The 12,562-nt window shown below is 41.4% G+C and overlaps 1 protein-coding gene across 2 annotated transcripts in view; it reads right to left on the reverse strand.

Moving 5' to 3' along the window:
• The window catches only part of LOC117289132, a 45,710-nt gene that overhangs the window by 30,538 nt on the left and 2,610 nt on the right, over positions 1-12,562 (reverse strand). For both annotated transcript variants that reach the window (XM_033770111.1, XM_033770112.1), the window contains exon 2: positions 6,616-6,755. In XM_033770111.1, coding sequence (XP_033626002.1) covers positions 6,616-6,755 — 140 coding nt within the window. The remainder of the gene's footprint in view (positions 1-6,615; positions 6,756-12,562) is intronic.

Raw genomic sequence — 12,562 nt, forward strand, 5'->3', positions numbered from 1 at the left:
CCGGAGTGAATCTGTCCACATAGAAAGAATAACCCCTCTCAGGAATACACAATCTGAGAAACATTACTGACAGTAACGCTTCTCAGATTCAATTTTCAGAGTATCAAAACTAATATTTTTTAACCATTTGGTGCACAGATTAATTGTACTGTTCTGTAAAACAAAACACATTAATCCATTGTTTTCTCATTCTTTTTTCAATAGCACCCCCTGTTGAAGATCACATCAAATGAAAGCTCAACAATCGCTCTAAACAACTGAATGAGGGCTTTATAAATAGGTTGTTGTACAAGTTTTGACGGTTTTTTTAAATCCAATTTGAAACAAGTTTTGGTGGTGGCTAGCGACCACCCTTTGCACCAAAGAGTTAACATAACAAGATTCCTTAAAGGGAAATGCTTCTCGAATGCTTTAATCGAAAGCTGCTGTAAGCTTTTTACCCAAAGTTGTCATAAATTTTAACAGGGTTCTATGGAGGGCGGAAAGTGGACATCTGCTTTTCTGGTATCAGAAATGCAGAAAAGCAGATTTTATGGTTGTTTTACATGAATTTTTCTCCTTTTCTACTTTTCTGCTACCAGAAAAGCAGATTGAACGTTTTGTGAAAATGCATTTTCTACGTTTCTACTTTTTTGTTACCAGAAAAGCAGGTTTTACCTTTTCTCCTAATGCTGGCGGACGAAAAGTAGCCATTTGCATGTCTGCTACCAGAATAGTACAAAAGCAGATTTAACGTTTTATGAAAATGCAATTTTCTATTTCTCTTCCTTTCAGCCACCTGAAAAGCAGATTTTACTCGGGCGGCCGAAAAGTGGCCATCTCCTTTTCTCCTTTCAGATACCGAAAAATCATATTTTACCTAGAGGTGGCCGAAAAGTGGCCATTTACTTTTTTCGTTCCAACGACCGCCCGTGAATGTTTCAGTTTATTGAACAAGTCCAAACGTGTCACCTGTTTCATTTGACTCGGGAAACTGTATGACTGACCGTGTTTTTTGTAAGGAAATAATCCTTGAAGTCTATTTTGGATGGTAGCCGTGAAACCACCGCCAGAGTATTTCCTTTGAGATGCCGCGCCGCCTGCAAGTTCATCACAAAAGTAGGCCATACTTTTCATGTATTATTGCTGGCTGCAATACAGGTAGAATTATAAACTAGTATCACACTCCACTGAATGACAATAACATTTTGAGAGAGGATTTTCTTTGAAGTTTTATGGTTTGCAAAAATTTAAACCCCCGCCCCCCCCTCAAAAAAAACACAAAAGTGGAACCTGGAATAATTTCATGCATTTAATTGTTTCTCAGATTTCTGAGGGTTGGTGTCAGTTCAAGGGTCTGGGTACTTTCTGTAGGACTAGGACACAAACACAATGTCCACGGATTTACATTAAACTCACACAGTTTGAAACCAGTGATGGTAGAAAGCTTCCCTTCAAATACTAATTGCTGAGGTGCTGTAGTGTTTTAAGAAATGAGTAAAACAAGGTCACAAAAATCATTTATTTCCGTCTCAGTTTTAGCAAGCAAAACGAATAATTACCAGTTGTGGTATAATTGCCTTTTAACTGGTTAATGAGTTTTACGTTGCTAAAACAATTTTCGTCTCACTGAGACGAAAGATGTTTTTTTTACATTCATAAAAAACTAAAGCAACTAAGCAAGTAATATTTTAAGGGAAGCTTTCTACCATCATATATCTTCAAACCTTGTATATAAAGTTTATTCATAAATACCTCAGACAGTTTCGCTATTCCTATTGGTCGAGAACAACGGCTGAAACAGTTGTGCCACTTCACGCGATACGCGCGACGCGCACAGCATCCCCTTATAAGGAGTTGTTTACCCGAGGGAGGCGGAGGGCCATACCATTTCATAGCTGGAGGGGTGTTGTGTTGAAAGAAATCATTTAACAATTATAATTTTTGCATTTATTTTACTTTTTGACCAAAAAGTGTTGACGTTTTTTGACCGAAAAGGTATTTATGAATTTACGAATTTGGGAATCAAAGTATGTTGAATCGGTTTTCAACTCGTGGTTTAAACCCGCCGAGGCCTGGTTCTTGATAATTTACCTCGAACCTTCGTCTCGGTAAAATTATCAAGAACCATGCCTCGTTGGGATTAAACCACCAGTTGAAAACCTCTTCACCACACATTGATTTCCTTAATGAAAATCAGTTGACATTGTGTTTTTGTGTCCTACAAAGATTACCCAAATCCCTTCAAGGTACTTGACACTATTGGTAATTACTCAACAAAATTGTGAGTATAAAAACTTCCTTAGTAACGAGCACTAGAGAGCTGTTGATAGAATAAAACATAGTGAGAAACGGCTCTCTCTGAAGTAACGTAGTTTTTGAGAAAGAAATAATTTCTCACTAAAATATTTTAATTGAATTCGAGACCTCCGGTGAGATGTCGAATTCTTGGCATCCTGTAAGTACACAACTTGTGGGTCAAGGGTGTTTTTCCCCCATTATTTTCTCGCAACTTTGATGACCAATTGAGTTCAAATTTTCACAGGTTCATTATTGTATGCATAGATATTGTTGAACACCAGGTGAGAAGACAGTGGTACCTGTATGACAATACCAAAGGTGTCCAGTACCCTTTAAAAGCTTCTGTTGTTCACAGTTTACAGTCACTTTTGTTGGTGACAGTCTGTTTTTAATAACAGTCTGAAAAAAATGTTGAAATTTGCAAGGCAGGTAACACAATACTACATTTGATAACCCTGGTTCAACCTGGTCTTGTCAACCCTAGTCATGCTTAAAACCTCCCTAGATAGTCCCAGCAGGAAACAGTCCCAGCCATGCCAGCTGTTCTAAACAGATCAATGAGTTGGAGTTGAGGCTCAGGAGCCTTGATCCACCTTAATCTTCCAAAAATTACAATAGGATCCATATTGCCTCGAACCTCCAATATCAACAAATATGAGCTTATAAATGTATGGTTCCTACTGCCTAAATCCTCTAAAAATCTACAAATAAGAGTTTATGTAGAGTCCCCCCTTCCTCATCCTCCCAAATCAACCAATATGAGTTTATGTAGGATCCCTACTGCCTAAAATCCTTACAAATCAACAAATATCAGTTTATGTAGGACCCCTATTGCCTAAATCCTTCAAACTTTGACTAAATCAACCAGTATGAGTTTATGTACGTGTAGGACCCCTATTGCCTAAATCCTTCAAACTTTGACAAATCAACCAGTATGAGTTTATGTAGAGTCCCCCCTTCCTCATCCTCCCAAATCAACCCATATGAGTTTATATAGGACCCCTACTGCCTCAATACTCCAGAATCACCCAATATGAGTTTATGTAGGATCCCTACTGCCCCAGTCCACCAAAATCAGCCAGTATGAGTTTATGTAGGACCCCTACTGCCTCAATACTCCAGAATCAACCGATATGAGTTTATGTGGTCCCCCCTTCCTCATCCTCCCAAATCAACCCATATGAGTTTATATAGGACCCCTACTGCCTCAATACTCCAGAATCACCCAATATGAGTTTATGTAGGATCCCTACTGCCCCAGTCCACCAAAATCAGCCAGTATGAGTTTATGTAGGACCCCTACTGCCTCAATACTCCAGAATCAACCGATATGAGTTTATGTGGTCCCTACTGCCTCAATACTCCAAAATCAGCCAATATGAGTTTATGTAGGATCCCTACTGCCTCAATACTCCAAAATCAGCCAGTAGGAGTTTATGTAGGATCCCTACTGCCCCAGTCCACCAAAATCAGCCAGTATGAGTTTATGTAGGATCCCTACTGCCCCAGTCCACCAAAATCAGCCAGTATGAGTTTATGTAGGATCCCTACTGCCCCAGTTCACCAAAATCAGCCAGTATGAGTTTATGTAGGATCCCTACTGCCCCAGTCCACCAAAATCAACCAATATGAGTTTATGTGGTCCCTACTGCCTCAATACTCCAAAATCAGCCAATATGAGTTTATGTAGGACCCCTACTGCCTCAATACTCCAGAATCACCCAATATGAGTTTATGTAGGATCCCTACTACCTCAATACTCTAGAATCAGCCAGTATGAGTTTATGTAGGATCCCTACTGCCTCAATCCTCCAAAATCAACGCATATGAGTTTAGAATAACAGTCAAACAGGTCCCAATTGTTTGAAATCATCCAAACCCTCAAATGGCTGGCATTATTCTTTAGGAAAGTGAGGGGTTTTAGGCAGCAAGATGCAACAGATGTTAAATGTTGTCTGTTTTTCGGGGATCAATTTGCAGAATTTGTTATTGCTTTGACAGCAGAGTTTGACTTTGTTGAACATGTTGAATGAGACGTCACAGGACCTTGCAAAAGTAAATGCATGCATAATGGAGAAAGATGTGACATGCATGAGTCATTCTCGCATCGGTCAAATTTTGTAACGCTGTTTACCAACAAGCAAAAATTCCCATGGGAATAATAATAATCTTAATAATAGACCGTTTTTATATAGCTCTTTTCACGCCCGAGGGGTGTCTCAAAGCGCTTCCAACATTATTACCCCTGGTCACTGGGCCTTAAATCATTCCTTAAACCATCTCAGCTCCCTGGGGAGTATGCAGCCTGTGCCCAATATGCGCTACTCGGCTAAACCAATCACAAGAACCATCTCTGCCCTCACAAGTACCCATTTACCTCTGGGTGGATAGAAGCAGTTATAGTTAAGTGTCTTCAGGGCTGTATGCTTCGTTTTTGAAAGGGCAAGGGCACCAAGGCATTTTCTTCTTGGTAAAGGGCACCCTATAGTGATGAAAATTCCAAATTTGTACTGGAGCATTTGAAGGGCACCAAGGCAATGACAAGGGGCAACGGAGGCAATCGCCTTCATTGCCTCCGTGAAGTACCAGGCCTGTGTCTTGCTCAGGCACACAAGTGTCATGAGCGGGATTCGACCCCACACTCTGCTGAACAGAAGCATCAGAGCTTGAGTTCGGTGCTCTTACCCACTCGGCCACGACACCCCAATGATAACCGCTGTCCTGTTCACAATATGATCGCTTTAACCCTGGTTTGCCTCGGCAAATGGGCATTCAATAGAGACACATTGTGATCGTTGAGTACAAAAAGTCACCAAATCACAGGATCACGAAAATTCAAATACTTGCCAAGCACAGAACAATCTTGCTTTCCAGAAACAGGTTAGCAGCCAACATTCAATTACATTTTTGCAACGGATGCCTCACTAATTTGTTGCTTAGCAAACAAATGTGGTAATAAGGTCAATTCTGCCATGCCCTCTTCTTTTATCTTTGATTAAATTGGTTTCCTGAACTGTAATATCAACATAAGGGGATCAGATTGGCTCAGTGGTTTCTTTCCGTGCCTTTCACCTCTGTGGGCCCTGTTTAGAATCCCACCTCAGACTGGAGCCTTGTATGTGGATTGGGTTTTCAGTCCCGAGGTACAGTGTACCTCAATGAAAGGAGGTTCTCCATTGTAATATCAACATAAGGGGATCAGATTGGCTCAGTGGTTTCTTTCTTTGTCTTTCACCTCTGTGGGCCCTGTTTAGAATCCCACCTCATCCCGCCTTGTATGTGGATTGGGTTTTCAGTCCTGAGGTACAGTGTACCTCAATGAAAGGAGGTTCTCCATTGTAATATCAACATAAGGGGATCAGATTGGCTCAGTGGTTTCTTTCTTTGTCTTTCACCTCTGTGGGCCCTGTTTAGAATCCCACCTCATCCCGCCTTGTATGTGGATTGGGTTTTCAGTCCCGAGGTACAGTGTACCTCAATGAAAGGAGGTTCTCCATTGTAATATCAACATAAGGGGATCAGATTGGCTCAGTGGTTTCTTTCTTTGTCTTTCACCTCTGTGGGCCCTGTTTAGAATCCCACCTCATCCCGCCTTGTATGTGGATTGGGTTTTCAATCCCGAGGTACAGTGTACCTCAATGAAAGGAGGTTCTCCATTGGGTTTCATCCCACATCTAAAACTGAACGATTGTCCTCATTTACTCTTAATCTTGTTAGCCCCTTGAAGGCTAAACTATTCCGGAATGCTGTGGACTGAGTATGTTGTAAGCCGTGGTATGCAGTCTGTGGTAGGTACAGCTGTGGGCAAACAAACGTTGCTATGCAGTCATGCGTGTAAGCCAGGCATTGAGGCCTGATAATACTAGTGTTAAGGGGTTAAAGACACTGGACATTATTGGTAAATGTCAAAGACCAGTCTTCTCACCTGGTGTATCTCAACATATGCATAAAATAACAAACCTGTGAAAATTTGAGCTCAATTGGTTGTCGAAGTTGCGAGATAATAATGAAAGAAAAAACAAGCTTGTCAAACGAAGCTGTGTGGTTTCATCAGATACTTGATATCGAGACCTCAAAATCAATTCTGAGGTATGGCAATCAAATTTGTGGAAACTTACTTCTTTCTCAAAAACTATTACTTCAGAGGGAGCCGTTGCTCACAAAGTTTTATACTATCAACAGCTCTCCATTGCTTTCTACCAAGTAAATTTTTACGATAACAATTCTTTTGAGTAATTACCAATAGTGTCCACTGCCTTTAATGGCGCTAATTGTGCTCTAGGGTATGTAACAATCAAAATAAAATGAAATCAAAATAAAGTAAAAATGAATTACCACTTCGTTTTGACTGGCTGTCGGCTGGTCTACGCTGTCCTCCTTGGATGTGTAGTAAACAGCTTTCCTCTTGTCCTTCCTGACAAACTCTTTGAAGGAAAAGGGATTATTTGGATCTACCTCTTTTTCTCCTGATTGATCTGAGGAAAACAACAACAAAAACAACAACAAATACATTTAAAGGCAGTGGACACTATTGGTAATTACTCAAAATTATTATTAGCATAAAACCTTACTTGGTGTTACGAGTAGTGGGGAGCTATTGATAGTATAACATTGTGGGAAACGGCTCCCTCTGAAGTAAAGTAGTTTTTGAAAAAGAAGTAATTTTCCACGAATTTGAGGTCTCAAAATCAAGCATATGAAAGCACACAACTTCATGTGACCGGGACGTTTTTTCTTTCATTATTATCTCGCAACTTCGATAACCGATTGAGCTCAAACTTTCACAGGTTTGTTATTTTATGCATACCTGTATGTTGAGATAATAATAACTGTTTTTATAACGAGATACACCAAGTGAGAAGACTGGTCTTTGACAAGTACCCATAGTGTCCAGTGTCTTTAATAGAATGATAAAAATGCATCCGGTCTCTTTTACCAAGTTGGTTTTTTTACAATGCCCATATTTTTATATATTTTTTATTATGATCTTTCAAAGTTTTTATTACAGGTACGGTTCTCATATTTTTATACTGTAAGCCTTGTTTGATTAAAATCAATATATTCGTCCTTTTATTTTGTCTGTTTCTTAAATTGTAGCACCAGGAGATTAACTTGACAGTAATTTAGTATACTTTCTGTGTTACATTTTAATAATTGTTTTAATGAATGACTGTTGTATGTGCCAATAACTAAATTTCTGTATATTTTTGATGTGGACAATAAAACATTTTAATTCTAACTCTAATTCTATTTTAGATTGTTTATGCATGTTTTCTTTATCGTTCCTTGTTGCATTTTTACCTGTGAAATTAATAAATAATAAATGAAAATGAAAATTTATATAAAATAAAATACAGTTATAGAGGGGCCTAGTTGTTTCAGCTAATAACCTTGCGTCAACCGAAAACAGTCGGCAAACGACTTTTCAGGATCACACGGCGCCTGAGCTAAACCCATCGGGAAAATTTCAGTCGGCAAATACTTACGACCCGAGCGTAACCGCGATGATTTTAAGACAATCTGAAACAGTCACCTCTCAAAGAAATTAACAGTCGGAAGAGTAGAACAACTTCAACATTTACGACGTGATCCCGACGGTGAGCAACCAATCGCAGGCGCAACGATTGCCGGCAGTTTGTTGCCGGCGCAAGAAAATTGTAGGTCGACCTGAGGCCGGCCTTAAAGTGCCACTGTTGTGGGGAAGTGAGGTATGGTTTGGTTGTCTCCAGAAAAAAAAATGGTACCGGTAGTAGGCAGGTTAACCTACAACAAACCTGAAATTAAACAACGGTCATGGCCTTAGCTGGTGCTCCTTCACAAGTTTTCCACAGACCGTACCCTTGGCAAAATGAAAATGGCCTTGTCCTTAAGGGTGAACAAAATGAACAGCTAACCAACTGCAACGACACAAAATCAGCTGGGCAATTAGTGATCAAACCGTCGTTCCTCGATGGGCAACCTTATAAAAATAAGAATTTATTTTAGGCCTACCCTACTTCAGCCTAGCTACCATGCAGCGCGCCATATTGATACCACTCGTCACTAGCCCCGTGAAGGGATGTACTGAGAAACAACGCTGATTGGCTCATGAAATTAGTTATGCATTAGATGTAAATTGCACGCACGCATTTTAAGATATTTTCATGTTGATCACGCCTGCCTTTTTTATGGCACGAAAACTATTTTAAAAAAGAAAAACAAAACCATTCTTTAAAACGAAAGACATCTAACGGATTGATTACAGGCGCTCGTTAAAATGTGCTAGTTAGATTCTAGCACATTTTACTGAACAAATTCCATGAGTTATAATCAAGCAAGGCATGCTGGGAAAAAACGGTGTGGTGAGATGGATCACCCCTGGTAACCAGGTTGACCCTGCTGGTTATTGTGTCCGCTCCGAAGATCATCTCAATTTCCCACATAAAGCTTTATGAAAATATGAATCTATTGTTGGGATGGAATGCTGACACCAATCAGTATAGTCAAACACGTGCATGACGACTATGCGAACACATAATTTCCCGTAACCGCTGGTGCCGCATAATTTTTATGCTGCACATTTCGCCAGTCAAATACAGAGTTTTGTACAAAAGTGTGTACAATACGGTACCTACTGCTTTCACTGCAAGAAATATGCACAGTAACCCCAACTCGGCACTTTTAAACATTTAAGGACAACTCTGTCCCATCATCAGCAATTGTGCCACTGCAGGGATTGGATGACTAGTTCAACCTTCTTCCTGTGGGTCATCTGGGCAATGATCCAAACATTTTATTGGTATTGTCATTTTCCCAAGCTGAACCACACAGGCGATAGGCGCCCATCATTCTCTCGTGAGTTCTGAGCTCCAAATCTGTGGGTCGAGCCTTGCCCCCCTAAATTTAAAGATTATGTTTGTCGAACCAGTAAATCATGGTGCGTCGCGGCCGAGTATGCCATGTATGCAATGGCAAATGCCTGCAGTTTCCGTGCACAAGCGAGACAAAGACTTGTGCGTACATGTAAGGTTTGAGATTTTGAAGATTTTTTTGAGATTTTTAAAATTGACAAATCGGTCTGAACTGACTGTATCTTTGATTTTAGTTGGGGTTGAACAAAAAACCTTACAAGAGCGAGGTCTGAACAAACAACCCCAAGACTAATGTTATATGTGTTGAGCTCTACCAGGTGAGCTAACTAGGGCAATTGAACTGGGCCCAAATTACTTTTCAAAACTCATTCCCCAAAAAGTACAAAGTAAACAAAACTTGGAAACATAAAGTGAGAGAAGTATGCTTTTCTCATCTCGAATGCTATTATAATTTGTATAATAACATTATACCTTCAATTTTAAAGGCCCAAGGAAATTCCAACTTACTTTACAAGGCAAATTACACAGAAGTCTGACAGAGGACACTCGCAGGAAACACTTTTTTGTTAAAGTGTGTCTGTATCAGAAGAAAAATAGTCTCCGTTTTCCATAACTTAATGTTTATGGATATATTCTTATACAAACTTTACTCATACACATAAACATAACAAACATGCTCATTCCTGATTACAGATCAATTGAGTCATTCCTACAATTTGGGTATCATTTCCTAATCAAACCACCACCTGTGCTTTGCGATTATGGCCCACCGCAAGCAGCCTGTATTAAGTAAACTCCTCCCCCTCCTTTCGTTGCCAACACCCTCCTGTCTCACAACTTTTTACACAAAAACTGCATGCAAAGCCCAAAACATTGACCTCCACAAACCTCGTTTGTTGCTGCCCTCCCGCAGCGACTTGCTGGTGCTTTTTGGCGATTTTTTAATCCTGAACTTGTACAGTGAAGTCATGTCGGACCAACATGCAACAGGCTAAATCCAGGGAACAGGCAAGCGAGCGTATGATACTGGTGAGTGATCGAGCATTGTACATAGTGACTAGCCGCGCTCGCACATAGTCTCAAGAAGAATTCCAGAAGCAGTGTATAACATACAGTATAATCTCATGGACTATATTACGTCAAAGCGCCTGTAGTGTAGTGCACCCTCACACAGTAGCAGACGCTTGTAGATCTACTCATTCAAATTGAACTCCCCGGGACACGGCGGAAAAGAAAAAAAAAGCGGCGTAGAGAGAGTGGCTAGGAGGGGTGTGAGCAAGCTGTAGTGAGTCGTTCTCATTAATTATGCAGTAAACGTTTGACTCTCGCAGGATATTGGGGGACAAAGACTACACAGGAAGCCAGCACATGCAAGAATTAGTATGACTGTGAGAGGGGGGGGGGTAGTGGAGTTTGTGCTAGGTTTGGCCTTTCAGACTAAACAGGAGTCATGAGGATGTTGGTAATTCCTGCCCTCTCTCCCCCCCCCACACCCAATCTCAAACTGTTGGTTTGAGCATCAACTATTATGTATTAAGTCTATTGAACAAACTGCCGAACAATTTACAGTGTTATATTTCCTTACTCTGGATAGTGCACTGAAGTTTTACACTACAGAACAAATTTCTCTGTAGTACAATTTACAAGTACACTTAGCTTCCTTGGACCGTTTATGAAACTCGCAATTTAAAAGGTAGGTGACATGGGCTTGGGTTTTGTTGAATTGTGCACAGCTACATTCATGGGTACACTTGGCCATTTTACGCACAAGAGCCTGAAAGTTATGCAAGTTACTCAGTCATTGGACAAAAGAGAAAAATTCTTTGTGCAGATTACTGAAGTGATTTGTTTTGTTGACACCAACTTTCGTCATTATATTTAGGTTACGCTTATTGTGTCCAAGTATGGATCAATCACCATGGCTGAACATACAACAAACTACAGTTTACGCTACTGGATTGTTCGGGAGATTAAAGACACTCTAAAACAAGACCAAGAGGTGCAGTGAGACAAGAAACTAGACCTGCAACGAGACCAGAAACCAGACCTGCAACGAGACCAGAAACCAGACCTGCAGCGAGACCAGAAACCAGACCTGCACTGAGACCAGAAACCAGACCTGCAACGAGACCAGAAACCAGACCTGCAACGAGACCAGAAACCAGACCTGCAACGAGACCAGAAAACAGACCTGCAACGAGACCAGAAACCAGACCTGCAACGAGACCAGAAAACAGACCTGCAACGAGACCAGAAAACAGACCTGCACTGAGACCAGAAACCAGACCTGCAACGAGACCAGAAACAAGACCTGCAACGAGACCAGAAACCAGACCTGCAACGAGACCAGAAACCAGACCTGCACTGAGACCAGAAACCAGACCTGCACTGAGACCAGAAACCAGACCTGCAACGAGACCAGAAAACAGACCTGCAACGAGACCAGAAACCAGACCTGCAACGAGACCAGAAACCAGACCTGCAACGAGACCTGCAACGAGACCAGAAACCAGACCTGCAACGAGACCAGAAACCAGACCTGCAACGAGACCAGAAACCAGACCTGCAACGAGACCAGAAACCAGACCTTCACTGAGACCAGAAACCAGACCTGCAACGAGACCAGAAAACAGACCTGCACTGAGACCAGAAGCCAGACCTGCAACGAGACCAGAAAACAGACCTGCAACAAGACCAGAAACCAGACCTGCAACAAGACCAGAAACCAGACCTGCAACGAGACCAGAAACCAGACCTGCAACGAGACCAGAAACCAGACCTGCAACGAGACCAGAAACCAGACCTGCACTGAGACCAGAAACCAGACCTGCACTGAGACCAGAAACCAGACCTGCAACGAGACCAGAAAACAGACCTGCAACGAGACCAGAAACCAGACCTGCAACGAGACCAGAAAACAGACCTGCAACAAGACCAGAAACCAGACCTGCAACGAGACCAGAAACCAGACCTGCAACGAGACCAGAAACCAGACCTGCACTGAGACCAGAAACCAGACCTGCACTGAGACCAGAAACCAGACCTGCAACGAGACCAGAAACCAGACCTGCAACGAGACCAGAAACCAGACCTGCAACGAGACCAGAAAACAGACCTGCAACGAGACCAGAAACCAGACCTGCAACGAGACCTGCAACGAGACCAGAAACCAGACCTGCACTGAGACCAGAAACCAGACCTGCACTGAGACCAGAAACCAGACCTGCAAGGAGACCAGAAACCAGACCTGCAACAAGACCAGAAACCAGACCTGCCTGGAGTCAATTTTGTTTGGGCACTAATGTACGGGGCGCAATATAAATTTTAAGTATTATTATTTTGATTATTATCCTTATTGATAAAGATAAAGTCAACTACCATTTGTAGGACCAAGACTGAATGCAGAATGTTATGTTTGTTTGTTTTGTGAG

The sequence above is a fragment of the Asterias rubens genome, chromosome 4 (assembly GCF_902459465.1).
Source record: "Asterias rubens chromosome 4, eAstRub1.3, whole genome shotgun sequence".
Taxonomy (NCBI): Eukaryota; Metazoa; Echinodermata; class Asteroidea; order Forcipulatida; family Asteriidae; genus Asterias; species Asterias rubens.